Source organism: Musca vetustissima, unplaced genomic scaffold (genome assembly GCF_032173495.1).
Source record: "Musca vetustissima isolate MV318-11 ecotype Yass unplaced genomic scaffold, APGP_CSIRO_Mvet_v1 utg704, whole genome shotgun sequence".
NCBI classification, from domain to species: domain Eukaryota; kingdom Metazoa; phylum Arthropoda; class Insecta; order Diptera; family Muscidae; genus Musca; species Musca vetustissima.
In genome coordinates, this window is record NW_026876336.1 from 1,950,949 (window position 1) to 1,965,729 (window position 14,781).

At 40.1% G+C, this 14,781-nt stretch overlaps 4 protein-coding genes across 4 annotated transcripts; 2 read left to right on the forward strand and 2 right to left on the reverse strand.

The window, feature by feature from the left end:
- Window positions 1-1,408: 1,408 nt before the first annotated feature.
- Window positions 1,409-1,966, forward strand: LOC133320914 (N-alpha-acetyltransferase 20). Its single transcript, XM_061530024.1, has 3 exons — window positions 1,409-1,536; window positions 1,589-1,725; window positions 1,848-1,966. Exons 1-3 carry the CDS (start codon window positions 1,409-1,411, stop codon window positions 1,937-1,939), a joined length of 357 nt encoding a protein of 118 aa, XP_061386008.1. The 3' UTR covers window positions 1,940-1,966.
- Window positions 1,967-2,773: 807 nt separating this feature from the next.
- On the forward strand, window positions 2,774-5,627 carry LOC133320916 (uncharacterized). Its single transcript, XM_061530025.1, has 3 exons — window positions 2,774-2,778; window positions 4,248-5,050; window positions 5,149-5,627. Exons 2-3 carry the CDS (start codon window positions 4,267-4,269, stop codon window positions 5,625-5,627), a joined length of 1,263 nt encoding a protein of 420 aa, XP_061386009.1. The 5' UTR covers window positions 2,774-2,778; window positions 4,248-4,266.
- Window positions 5,628-6,902: 1,275 nt separating this feature from the next.
- Window positions 6,903-8,362, reverse strand: LOC133320918 (calphotin-like). Its single transcript, XM_061530027.1, has 2 exons — window positions 7,697-8,362; window positions 6,903-7,620 (listed from the first exon to the last, which is right to left on the reverse strand). Exons 1-2 carry the CDS (start codon window positions 8,360-8,362, stop codon window positions 6,910-6,912), a joined length of 1,377 nt encoding a protein of 458 aa, XP_061386011.1. The 3' UTR covers window positions 6,903-6,909.
- A 2,360-nt stretch (window positions 8,363-10,722) lies between these two features.
- On the reverse strand, window positions 10,723-14,780 carry LOC133320919 (tetratricopeptide repeat protein 28-like). The gene is made up of 4 exons (XM_061530029.1): window positions 13,285-14,780; window positions 12,454-13,187; window positions 11,127-12,392; window positions 10,723-11,069 (listed from the first exon to the last, which is right to left on the reverse strand). Exons 1-4 carry the CDS (start codon window positions 14,778-14,780, stop codon window positions 10,723-10,725), a joined length of 3,843 nt encoding a protein of 1,280 aa, XP_061386013.1.
- Window position 14,781: the final 1 nt, after the last annotated feature.

The following is a 14,781-nucleotide window of genomic DNA, read 5'->3' on the forward strand; positions in this document are numbered from 1 at the left end:
AAGTCTGGCAATATCGTCTACGAAAGGCGGAGAAATGTGGCGTTCTGTTTGTACTGCTTCATTCTCATGACATAAATTTGTTTAACTTTTACAGGAATAACTTTTGTATGAAGCGTCCGTTTTCCATTAATTTGTTATATTATGCATTGTGAATAATCCTTTAACTTTTCACTGGCGGTATACCAAAACCCGTTTAACATACATGTAAATTATGTAGCAACAATACGACGGCGAAAACGACGAACAATTAAACACGAACGAAAATGCACAAACATCCAAACGCGGACATTGAATTGCTTTGGGAGAATGACACTTAATGAATTTTTAATAATTATAAAACAATATATTTTATTGTGTTCCAGCGAACTCAATTAACACCATAATTGACGAACCGAATATATTTGTTCAACAGATTTTCTCCTTTTTCACGTTTTCCTCATTCTGGCATTCCCTTTTTGGTATTGGTGCAGCTGTGTCCCACTTTCATTAATGCTTTAAAGAGTTTCTTCAATTGTGTGTTATTGATTTCTTTTGAACTCCTCTGTCGGATCCTAACTGACCAGTTATACGTTTGTTGTTATTTCTTTGCAATTATCTTTAAGAAAACAAATTTTCAACAAAAAGAAAATACACTTCTTTTTATGACGCGTAAATAAAGTCCACAGCCTGTCTAAAGAAATCATCGGCGGTATTATCATCGATTGTAACTGTCGATTTGTCAACCTTTGGGAAAAACGGTCGTTCGATTGGACCTTTTTATGAATCGACAAATCTAGTCGATGAATGTTTGCAAAATAGGAATACCTCATGGCCACATTTATTAACCATTGCTTTATTAAAATTTAATCGATGAGATCCATTTTAAAATGTCGCTCATCCACTATTTGTACGACCTGAAAAGCAGTGGAAGGCATGCAATGTTATCGTCTGTTTAACTATCGATGGATACAGACACAAAAATAGTATTGTGGCCATCGATTGTTTGTCAGCTCTTATAGGTCCCCAGGAGAACATTGCACGGCGTTAAAATTAAAGTGAGAGGCTCGTCTTCGTTTTCGGTTGCTGAACACATAACATTAGCTTGTTTATTTTTATTTTCCATACAAAATGACAACTTTAAGGCCTTTTACATGTGACGATTTATTTAAATTTAATAATGTGTAAGTAATATTACAATAATTGAAACAAATTTATGTCATTAACATTATGCCATGTTATTCTTCTTCGGATTATAGTAATTTTGACCCCTTGACTGAGACTTACGGTCTATCATTCTATACTCAATATCTTGCCCGCTGGCCAGAGTTCTTTCAACTTGCGGAATCCCCAAGCGGACAGATTATGGGATATAGTAAGCATAACACACATGTTTGTTTGAATAATATCTATAAATGCTGTTGTTTTAGTAATGGGCAAAGTTGAGGGTCATATGGAAAACTGGCATGGACATGTTACTGCATTAACAGTTTCACCTGACTACCGTAGATTAGGATTGGCTGCTTTGTTAATGCATTTTTTGGAAGATATATCGGAAAAGTAAGTGCTTATACCAACGTCGTACAAATACAATTTTGTGATTCTCTTTTAGGAAACGGGCCTACTTTGTTGATTTATTTGTGCGGAAAAGTAATAAGATAGCGATAAACATGTACACGAACTTGGGATATATTGTTTATCGAACTATATTGGATTATTATTCCGGAGATCAGGATGAAGATGCTTATGGTATGTGTTTTTGCTTTTGAATATATTCCAAATTGTTCAAAAGACGTGCAAACTTTGTTATTTATATGAGAATGTTTTTCTATATTGTTTACCTACTTAAATGTGAATTATTCTATTTATAGATATGCGAAAAGCTCTCTCAAGGGACACCGAAAGGAAATCTATAATACCATACACACAACCAGTACGACTGGAAGATTTAGATATGCATTAATAACTATTATGTTGTACTTGAGTTTTATTTAAGTAAATTAAATAACCATCAAACTCCCCTTGTCTTTAACAATTCTTTAACCCTCTAATATGTAAAGCAAAAGGAAGCGTAAAATGTTGTGTGATGCGTTGTATTGTAGTAACTAACACGCCTTTCTGGTTTTTTATATGTCTATTCCAGAACTTGCAAGAATGTAAATTTTTTACTATGATAATAGTTTTTCCTTAGTAATATCAAAAAATAGCAAAAAACTATAGACTCTTGCAGTACGAAAACCGATCATACGATGTTATTTTTCGACCGTGTTCGGATATATGTTTTCATAAATAAATATGAATTGATTGGCTATGTTTTAATAACTAACACTTCTTTCGGTTTCTTATGACATTATTACTCGGCGTGATCGTATGTTTATATTTTAAATTATTAATCTATTCCGATTTGATTGAAAACTGACAACTTTTCCCTAGAATATACAATAATGCATGGATAAATGTGCAAAAAATGTAATGATGGATAGATAGACCGTTTGATTATTGACAATCACTGAACAAATATCGAATTAATGCTAGGTTTCACTCCTTTCTAGTGTTCCAAGTAAAATGAAATGGAGATATTTAAGCAGAAGCAATAGTCATTACATTTTCTGTCCGATTGTTCTTTATTTTTAATAACGGCAAGATGTTATGTTTGTTATTGAATCTAACATATCTGCTGAATACTGCATTTTTATAGATATATTTAACTATTTTCTACTTTTATGTAATCCCTCTTATCACGATTTTGTGGTAGTCGAAATTCGACAATAGACCATGCGTTGTCGGACTCAAAAATTTGCAGTATTAAGTATATATTTTGTCTACAATGTGTTAGAACAGATATACAAAATACCGTCAATGGTAATAATTTGCAAATATTAGACCGTTTTATGGAAATACCTGATAATCGACAAACGTGATAGGAACGAATATGTTAAATATATATGTATGTTTTTATATTCTTTAGCATAATGTAAATAATCACTGGTTAAACCTACATGCATATGCAAGTATTTAGTTTAAGCATATGGAAAAGTTTATAAATTTTTTGAATTGAAAGTGTATAATTATTTGCGCTCTTCTTATAAAGTCATCTATATATATTTTCTAAATATTCACAGGTTTCTAAAACCGAATTACGACATTACATGGAAAGAACTAACTATTCGTGTCAGCAAACTGGCGTCTTTTAAGAAAACTATATGAAATTGAATTTGTAAAGAATGTATGCTACAAATATACAAATGTAATGTATCAAAGATTGTAGTGTTTCATTTCATCATCACTCATAGACTTTCAATAGTCGCCTCATCAAATAATCGATGTTTGGTCACATAAAATGTACTACCTTTTTTAAAAGCGGTGCGCGCGTCAAGATACATAATTGACGGCGACAAAACAACAATGGTAGACTATGATTTCATTGAGTTAACAACACTGTTTTTATGTGCTTGAATTATAAAAGAGCATTTAATTGTGTAAAGAAAAAATCGAGGTAGTATTCGATTTCAACATATCGTTATTTTATTTGCAAAAATCGATACTTGATTTGCCGATCCCTACTTTAATAAGCATTTTTCATTATTGGTTTAGATTGTCACGCAGAAGGGGAGATTTTTTTCGGTGCCTTTGACCATTTCTAAAGAAAAACAAAAATCAGAGGAACCTTTTTGGTGTATACGTGTTTGGATAAAAGCAAATAAATATTAGCTCCTGGAAAGGATTTGTAGTTTGAGACCTTCACAGTTGTCATTATCAGCGATACCACCACCACAGCATACACAGAAACATTTTAAACGAACACATATACCAGAGAAAAAGTCGTCAGAAGTGCCGCACAAACATCGCAGCTGCCACTAAAATACAAAGCGTATATGTTTGTGTGAGTTATTCTGTGATATACAGACAAGCAACCACCACCATCAACGCCACCAAATTGTACTAAAGCAGCAGGCAGAAAAAGAAGCATTTATCATCGACCACATTAACATCCAAGAGAGCTCAACATTTTAAGCTGGTAGCTTGATTTTTCTTTTGCTTGTCTTCTCTACACAAACTACGAGCCGCCATTAAATAGAAGCAACAACAAACGAATGTAGTTTATATCTTCGTTTGAAAAGCCATCTGTCATTTTCGTATTCGTCGTTTGTTTTATTGTGCATTGCCTTTTATTTTTCGATTTGCTTTATTTCGAGTTGGTGTCCTTCTGGCGTTACATATTTTTGCTGCCCATCACAATATTTTGCGTCGCCCATTTAAACAATTTACAGCAGTGAAACAGTAATAAACATGGCTAATACCGGTAAAGATACGGCTTCCTTCTTCGAAAATGGCACAACAGAGCAATTTGACTATTGCTACAAATTGTATCCAGAAGTGTTAAAATTAAAAGCAGAAAAGCGAAATAAAAAACCTCAGGAATTAATTCGACTGGATGAATGGTATCAAAATGTTTTGCCCAAACTTATAAAAGAGCGAGGGAAGGATGCACATATGGTTTATGATGAATTAGTCCAGACGATGAAGTGGAAACAAGCACGTGGAAAATTTTATCCTCAGCTGAACTATTTGGTTAAAGTAAATACACCTCGAGCTGTTGTACAAGAGACAAAAAAGGCTTTTCGCAAACTGCCTAATTTAGAGCAGGCTATTACGGCGTTGTCAAATTTAAAAGGCGTCGGTACAACTATGGCTTCGGCATTATTAGCTGCTGCATGTCCCGATTCTGCCCCATTTATGGCAGACGAGTGTCTTATGGCCATTCCAGAAATTGAAGGTATCGACTATACAACAAAGGAGTATCTCAATTTTGTTCAGCATATACAATCGACTGTCACTCGTCTGAACGCACAGGCTGGTGGTGATAAGCCAGTTTGGTCACCACATAGGGTCGAGTTAGCATTGTGGGCTCATTATGTCGCTAATGATTTGAGTCCAGAATTATTGGACGAAATGCCCAGTGGAAAAGGCGGAGGATGTGCAGCTTCGAAAAAAAGCAACGGTAGTTCAGAAAATGACAATGTACAAAATGCTGGAAGTGAAGATACAAACGATGCTGACGAAGACAGTGCAGGTTAATATATACCACAAAAATATATATTATAGTTCATCCACCGTATAATATCAAATGGAAAAGTATAACTATTAATTTATATTACAACTTTTTTACAGGTCGTGTCGAATCAACCAATATTGCTACTGAATCTGAAAATGAAAATACTAACCCCACACCTCAGGATGGCGATTCGAATTTTGTGTCAAATGATTCATCACAAGAACCTATTCTTGATGAGAACACTACACAAACTACAGTAACCACAACTTCGGACGACGGAGATGAAGCTACCGTTCGTACTCCATTGGCTTCCGATTCCGAAAGCAATATGGAACCACCAGTGGCAGTCACGACTATGAAAAACAGTTCGCTACAGCAAAAAGAGGCAGATATTAATAATCCAACAACATCAAACGGAAACGGCGCATTAATGGTTCCAGCTTCTGCTGCTGGCTTGGATGGAGAAAATAGTGATAGTAACTGTTTGCGTGATTCCGAAGGCGACGACGAGGATGCATCTCCAACAACCAATCATCATACAGGTAATAATCCCTACCTCAGATTAAATAAGACTGTGTGCCTACTATTAATATAAACTTCTTTGTATTTATTTAGGTATTGATTCCACTACTCCACATAGTGGAACCTGCGCTACTGCTGCCACAATATTAGGCCAGAAAAGAACACTCAACTGCGCGGATGAAGCATCATTAGAAGATTCAGCACAACCAGAAATGAAAAAAATACGTAGTGACTAAACAATATTTTAGAATTCGCAGAAGCGTTAAATTCGCATCAATAATTATTATACAAAAATAAAGAACAAACAAAAAATCAACCAATCGATGAGCGCTAAAAAGACAAAACGGCATACTTAGTTTAGGATAACTATTGAAGCGCTTGTTATTTATAAAAGGAACACAGTTTAAAACACAACAAAACACGATCTTAGTACCCCCAATATATTATTAAGCAATTTTTATTTTCATTGAACAAAAACATAAACTTAGCTCTCCATTACAAAATAAAATAAGCAAAACTTTTGTCATCAGAATAAAATTAAACATTTTTGATCACCATTGCTAGCGTTGCCTTTCTAGCAAAGTTAGACAAACGGTAGTTCAAATAACTTTTAATTTATCAATCTAAACAATGTAATATTTTTTTTATTCTAGCTTTAGTAACATCTATAATTTTAATGTTTTTATTTCTCACGCGTAATAGTTTTCCCAAATAAAAAAACATCAAACTATTTACTGTAAGCTATAAACGAGAAAATTTCTTTGTACTAATAATATTTTCCCAAGAAGTATTGTATTTCCCATGCAAAAAAAAAAAAGAATTCAATTACATTTCTAAAGCAAACTCCGTAGTACATTATCATTTCTTTTTATTTTATTTATCAAATGTATACTGTACATTGTTTACCCCAGCATTATGATACTTATGGAATATATCGCAGCCACATTCTTTTCCATTGCATCCATTAAACGAAAGTAAAGTCTATTGCAAATTTTACAATTTATTCTCCGAAATAAATAAACCTTTAATTAATATTTCAAATCTTACAATACGAGACATAAAACAATACCTAAAATTAAATGCATATATATATTAAACCGCAACACGTACCTAATAATGCGAGTGATAATTGTGAATTGTATGAGGATGTACGTGCGCATGATTGTGGTCGTTTTGAGAAGCTATACTAGCTTGCTGGAAAATATTCTGAATGTCGGCATCAGACAGTTCAAGCAAATTCTTGCTGTACTTATATTCCTGGCGAGTCTTTTGATTTCTTGTCGATTCTGGCGGCAAATAACCTAAATGTAAACAAATCCAAAAAATCATTAACCTTACCATTCCATCAATTTTATCTACTTACCTTGTGCCGGTGTGCTGCCGTAAGGTGGCAAAAGTGTGTTGGAAGGACGATTTACTTCACTTTGTACGCTTGGAGGCTGATATAACACAGGCTTCCATGCTTCTTGGCTAGGCTCTGGCTGAATAGCTGGCAGTTCAGCTTCTGCTTGACCACCTGCAGTTGCTTGAACGGGAATCTGAGGTGCTGCTTCATTGCTTCCGAAATCTGGCTGGCTCTGATTTGGTCTTCCACCAACAGGCACAAACGTCGTGCCAACTTCAACATTCGGATTGTAGTTAACGAATGTAGGTGCCTGTTGCCCAATTCCTGCCTGCTGAACATTAACGAATGTAGGTGGCTGTTGGGCAATTGGTGGCTGAATGTTAACTGGATAAAAAACATTTGGACCATGCGGTTGAGGTTGGGGTGCTGCTGCTGCTGCGACAACAGGCACATTTGGGACAGCTGGCACCTGTGCTGCGACAACAGGCACATTTGGGACAGCTGGCACCTGTGCTGCGACAACTGCCACATTAGGTACACCTGCTGCTACCACAGGCGTTCTACTCTCTCCACCAACTACAGAAAATGTTCCAGAATTTCCAAACGAAGGACTTCCCTGAAATTCTGTCACTACTGGACCGAAATTACCAGAACCAAATTGTGCTACTACACCTACGGAAGGAACAGCTTGAGCTACGGCAGTTGCTGGTTGCACATATGTCTGCAAAATAATATCATTACATATAACTCTCATTATCATACAAATTAGAATATATATCATTTTTTAGGTATTTTACTTGCACCACAGGCTGTATTGGCTGCGCTGGAACATGATGAATTGCTTGATGAATGCTATTTACAGCAGCACCAGCAGCATGTGCAACAGTCCCATAACTATGAACCGGTTTAACACCAACAATGCTTTTATGATGAGGGTAAGTTACGCTATAAGACTGCACAACTGCTCCACCAGGTCTGATGACGTAGGGTACACTACCAGCAGCAGCAGCAGCTACTTGGTGTGTGTGAACTGGACTCAACGTCGACACCGCTGGTATAACAGTCGTGCTAACAGCCCCTACACTAGATGGAACAACACCTTTGTACTGAATTCCACTGTGATACTTTATTGATCCTGGAACATGGATATGATGGCTGGAACCAACTGCACCTACAGAAAACGAACTGGGAAAATCTACACCATACCCATAATGCCCAGCGTAAGACTTGGGCCATGCTGCATGAGATCCCAACGTTCCATAGTGAAAAACTCCACGCTTGTGCACATCTTTGCTCTTACTGGACCCTGTTTCACCTATGCCTGCTTCTAGTTTATCCTCGCCAGATTCTGAGTAATCATTTTCTAATACTGCAACATCTTTTTTATCCTTACTAACATTCTCCGCAGCATTGCAGCACGTAAACAACACGGCAACTACCACAACCAGCGTAATCCTCTTCATGTCTCTCCTTGATATTCTTGGCTTTCTAATCCTCCTACTACTCCTCGGCTGAAAACTGTTTCTTGGTCGTCCCAGATATATAGCACTGCTTGACAAACCACCACCTATCCGCGATGTCAAGGTTTAGCTTCAACCCTTTAATTGTTGCGTGTGTAATAAACAACAGTTCCGCAATTTCTGGTGTATATATAGAGAAATGTCTTTTTCCAAAAAATACTTCATTACGAACAATGCTATAATACATGCCTACCAAAAACAAAAAAACACAAAGACCACACTTTTGTACACTCACCTATATCGCGATACATGTCTTTCATTCGTCGTTTTAGCTTCGCCTAGCCTACCCCAGACAAATTCGGTATTTTGCAACCTGACGAATCTACACTGCGCATAATAAACCACCAACTACTTGACGCATTTTTCCATACAATTTTTAAAATTTATCCACCTACACAATATTGTTAAGTTTCACTATTTATTGCTATATTTCTAATTCCTTCCACGTCGTCGTCGTCGTCTTCTCTCGGCTACAATTGACGCACTGCGTGCATATGTGAGACACCTACCCAAACCAACACTCTTTCGACTCATTTCCCACTTTTCTTGCATTCCATAATTAGTATTCAACTGGCGTACTCTATACACATTATGATTTCATTAATGACAATTTATGTTTTATTTTACAACAAAAACATTTTAGAGCCAATCCAAATATTTGCATTATTCGTTCGTGTGATGAGCGTGTGATCAAAACACATTGCATTCATGCCTACCCATTAATTCCGAATCGATTGTTATTCAATTTTATAACACGCACGCTCGCTCGCTCGCTCGCACACACACAAAACAAAACCAATCAACAATACATTATGTAATGAAAGTTTTTTAGGAAATTGATTAGACGTGACTATATATTGTCTCCGCCGGGGTAACATTCGGCCGTGTGAATTTATGGAACGCCACTGCATTCTTCAAAAACGACGTTTGCCTATGGATGGTAAAGATTGCGATAAGTAAATGTTATGAATAGTTAACTGTATTGAAAGCCTTCTGATGACTTACTGTTCTGAGCGTCTGGCTATGTGCCAAAAATTCTAATGCTCGTGTACCGCGCCGCCGTACCATTGGCCAGGTTGCTGTATGAAAACACTTTGTATTACTGCAAGGCGTCATCGCTCTACTGTCCCTTCTGCCGCCTTGTGTTGTGTGCTTGGGAAAGCTTCTGTTGTATTACTCTTGGTGAAAGGTTGCGTCGGCTTGCTGATGTGTGACGGCTCACTCGCTGATATCTCCCATCAATTTCAAAGAACTTTGTCATTTTTAACACCAATTCTTCAACAATATGAATACACACCTTCGCGGCAAATTTGAGAATGCTCATACAAAAAGAAATGAAAAATGCCATATGACATTTTGATTCCTAGAACCAACATATTTTCACGTTGGCCACACTTCTTTCTTTGATTCGATGCGATTTATTGTCTAACATCAAAATATCAAACATTTTCTACTACCGACCGTACAACATTTCACATTCCACAAAATGATAAACATCATTTCAATTTATTTCTTTCATACAATGCGATTTATTGTCCAACATCGAAATGTCAAACATATTGTACTGCCGATCGTACAACATTTCACTTTGTACAGAGTTGGGTGCAATGACGCCGTCAATAGCAAAAAACTCTATTTTCGATCTAACAATCCACTTCATTATCTGTCATTTTTTCTAAAAAGAAGAAGCAAACACCAACGCCAAAAAAAACACAACTATACGCGCCAAATGAGAAAAGTCCATTTTCGATCTAAGAATCCACTTGATTATTTCGTCATTTTCTCAACAACAAAAAAAGAAGAAGCAAACACCAATGTCAAAAACACAACTATACGCGCCAATGAGCGCAACATACAAATTCTAAAGAACTCAATTACTTTGGCTGAAAATTACTTTTGCGGACGATGAATGCAGCTGCAACAAGAACGAATTTACATCCACAAAGCCACAGAGAGAACAAATACCCACAGTGAATGTTGATTTTCCCGTGCCTACCGAAAATTCTAACAACAATATTGATTGTGACAAGACATCAGTGTATATTCTAAAGAAAAAACCCAATGAATTTACAGAAGCGGTGAAGAAAAAACAAACAAATTCATGTGCAACAAAGGCGAGACAAAGGCTCGAACAGTAAGTTCTACACATACATTAACGAAAAACACTCATGACTATTGAACCCTCAACTTCAATTATATTTCAGATCCCGTATGCTTTTCTACAAAAACCTAAACAACAACATGTACCAAACACCAATCTCCAGCCTCCGCTTTTACCGCATTATGATTTCATTACGGACGATTCACCGCATGCCGACCATTCGTCTCCGTGCCCGCTGTTGGCGGCGATGCAACTTTGCGTGTTTAGTGTTTCTCGTGCTAACAGAGGATGTCGAACAACCACCACTTAATTCAATGTCGTTGCCAGCATCGGCCAGACTTTTCAGGGCAATGCTGTTGGCTGGTGTGGGCTTGCAGGTTTCAGCTTCTTCGTAGTTTTTGCTGAGTAATAGCTGGGAGAGCGGTGGGGCCAAACCCAGTCCCAAGTTGCGTTCATGATAGACTTCCGAAATGGTCGGCGTCATCTCTCGGTTCATTTGGCGCATTATGGAGTCCTGAATAGTTTTTTGATTTGTTTTAGAGGTAGCATCTTTTGCAGCGACACCTTGAGACGAAGCGCTGCCAGATGTAGAACCGTTGTGATTACTAGGTTTGTGTTCTTTCTTGGTCTCCGGCAGCAGATCACTGTCCGCTTGCGGATAGTACATATTGGATGCATTGAAAACCAGTGCACTGTCATCGTCATCGGGTAAATTGATGGGTTTTCGGCTGCCAGCGGTGTTATTTGTAGATGTCGTATGCGTGGATGATATTGGGTTTACCGACGACCCCTGTGGGTTTGGTTCCGTTCTTACATTCAGTCGGTCCATAAATAGGGCATGCTCCTTGCTGACCCTAGCCGCAACCGATGTTTGTGCACTCCCTAGCTTGATTTTTGGCTTCAGTCGGAACTGCGACATTGGCACTTGGCCACCTTTTAAGCTCCTTTCGAATTCAGACTCGCTACTGTTCGAGTCGGCAACGTTGCCCGTTGAGTTGGACGTTGGCAAATTGGCATTTAAATTATTATATACAGGGACCATAGGTGCCAGCGGTCTCAAACTGTCAACTAATGGCATATTTTGCCTGGGCGGTGGTAGAGGGGGCATATGTACGCCTCTTCTCAAGACTGTAGCGTGGCCAGAGCCTTCCCAATCAGTGGTGGAACTGGCGGAACTAGAGCTATCCGGTCTGCGGTTCGCTGTGCTTGGAGCTGCTGTCAGTTCCGGTATGGCCGAATCACCCAAATAACCCATTCCCGTTCCGGAATACAAATTACGAATTCTAGTTTGGTGGGCCAAAGCCATAGACACATTTGAATCCACGGGGTTTTGTGTGGTGACTGGGGGACTTGGTGTGAATGCAGCATCGCTCTCTCCGCCCCCACCGGGTCTTGATACTCGAACTGGCCCTCTTAGCGTTGACGATCCCAGACGACAATGGTTTGTCTTCGTAATGTGGCTTTGTGATATATAACCATCTGATAGCTCACTGTCTGTTGTGTTATTTAGACTGGAGTCCAATGCAGGGTACATAGATGAGGAACTGCAGGCTGCCCCTGGGACAGGGATCGACTCATTGTCCGTTCTCCCGCCATCGGGTTCACCCCTTCGCCGCACATACGATATGAAGGCGCCACTGCCTGTACTTATCAAGCGCGATCTATTTATGGGCAACGGAGGCAAGGTCACTCCAACATTTATAGGTTGCTTACTGGTGTCTGCCGTCAATGGTTGATGGCTTGCTGCAGTTAATTGCGTGTGATTTGTAGTGGCAATGGGTGTTACCGCCTCCGTGATAACAGTATCTTCAATTAGGGACTCACAGCTGCTGGACGAGTCAAGACCCAAACTCTTGGGGGCTTCTTGGGTATCTGAAAGTGAAAGTTGTCGAGTGAGTTGTGGCAAATACGGGATCACCTCAGGACTACTTACCGAAAAGCGCCAACAGGGCCTGCAAAACAAATTGACATATTCTACGATTGGCCTGTTTTCCCGTCCGAAGGGTGACTTGATCTTGGCCGACTTCTGTCAAGTCGAAGCCCATAGATGCCAGGAGTTCGTGGCATCCTGCGACACGCCACAATCTCACCGAAAGAGGAATTTCTATAGTCGTCTCCGATTCGGGACTGCCTTTTGGCGGGTATTTCGCTAAAACGTTTCGTATTACGGCTATAATGTCGTCCGCCATATCAGAGCTACTGACTAGCTTGGCTAAGGCTTGCAACGTCAACGGCGTTAGGGCTAGTAGGGCTTGAAGACTTGCTGAACACTGCGATAAGCGATCTTCGGGGTCAGACTGGGGAAAGAAGACACTGGATGGTATGCCGTTGGCGGCTGGTTCAAAGCGGAATCCCACAGCCATTAGGAGGTCCTTCCATCCGGCTACGTGTCCGGCCTTGTTTTCGATGCTCTTTTGTGTGGTGTACATTGCATTCTTTTGTCCCCGATGAATGCGCTGCAGACTTTTTTCCACTAGGTGAAGACATACACGCAAAGCATCTCGACACTTGTCCGGAGTGCGCATGAGTTCACATAGGGCGTGGCCCATTAATGCAACTTTATTAGAAAGGCGTACATTTCCGCCAACCAACAGAAAGCCCGCCCAATTGGCTGGGTGGGCGAAGTGCTTTGTGTGCTGAACCGTTTGCATAGCTTCGGCCAGTGCTCTAAATAGGAAAGAAAGGTATATTAGAATGCAAAATAAATTTTTGAAATCTAGAACTTAACACCGTAGGGACTAGGTGATATTTGAACAGGACATACCTTGCGGCTCTGGCCCCTTGCAGTAATGCCGAATAAAATGCTCTGAGTAAAATTTTGGCAGCAGTCTCCGGCACCGGCCATAGTGATATCAGAACAGCGCCAGCTCCGGCCCCTAGCCAACTGCCAGCTAAGTTTGCCACTCCTGACCCGGTTATCGGCTCTATTGAATGATAGGAACTTAAAACGACTAATTTTGCGTTGAGTTTGATGTTCAACACATCGGAGGACGAGAGTATGAAGTCGGACAACTGTGGCAACTCCATATTGCCACCGGAAAGATCTGGTGGATCGTTGTCTTGCCCCGCCGAAATCTCAGCGTTCGACGACTGGTAGAACCTTTTCTGAGATTGTGAGTCGACGACATCACCGGGACTCAAGACTACGGCGCTCAACTTCCAACTTAGATTGGCCGCAAAGTGCACACACTCCGCTGTGGGCAGTTCGGATATAACTGCTTCTTTGGTGGCATTGCAGCCAGCAAGTGTTTTGGCTTGCAGCATGTCGGCAACCATTGCAGCTTCCTGCAATGAAGCTGGCGATTCGGACCAACCCCATGTTTCGACTAAGGTGGTCGGTATACGTGGACCACCGACTACGAGGGCGGTGTTCAAATTCTCAGCTAGTTCGCGGGAACGCAACGCCTTACTCTTCACCCGCAGTGATTGCAGTGATGGCACCGTTATTAGAGAACATCTTTCCGATAGATATTCGCCGTCCTCTTTCGAACTGCGCAGAATAGCAAAAGGCACCAAATACAGCTCGTTGTCGAGCACCAAAATTAATTCCTTTCGTCCTTGTCTGGACACAGCCCCGCCCGTGGGCAATAAGTCGTCAAATGGAGCCATAAGAATGTTAAATAGAGTGTGTAGGCAGCTTGGACCTTGCCACACTGAAGGAGTCCTACGCGAGCGCGAGGAGCCCTGAAGACTACCTATAGAGCGCGTGGACCCCTGGAGGCTGGCCACTGACCCACCCACAGAACCCAGACTAAATAGCGAGCTAAGGGAGTAGTTGGACGAATTCATTAAGTGATTTCGGTTCACCATGCGCAGGAATCCAGATCGTTCGCTGCTAAAGTCATCAAGTAAGTTCTCCGTTGAAGCTCGCCACCCACTGCCGTCTCCCTCGTGCAGTACCGAGTCGGAATTCACCCCTAAGTTGTCACGCACCATATTGATATATCGTTCTAAGAGACTCTCCTTGACACCGCCTGTCTTTGAGTGCTCGGCCAGCTTTTCCGATGATATCTTCAACGACTCCTCGCTTATTTTAACTGCATGGAAGCGCACAATGCCCTTCTGTGGTTGTAAAAACCAAGCATACAGCTCGTCGGTGGCCATGCTGAAATATAAGACATTGTTCTTTGTGCGATTGACAATGTCGTATATGTGTTCGGTGCACGTCATCATGGTCTTGCGTGTTGCGTTATTCGCTTCAGGGCCAGACCGTGATTTGCACCGTTCAGCGGCCACCAATGCCTCCTCGTTGCGCTGCATG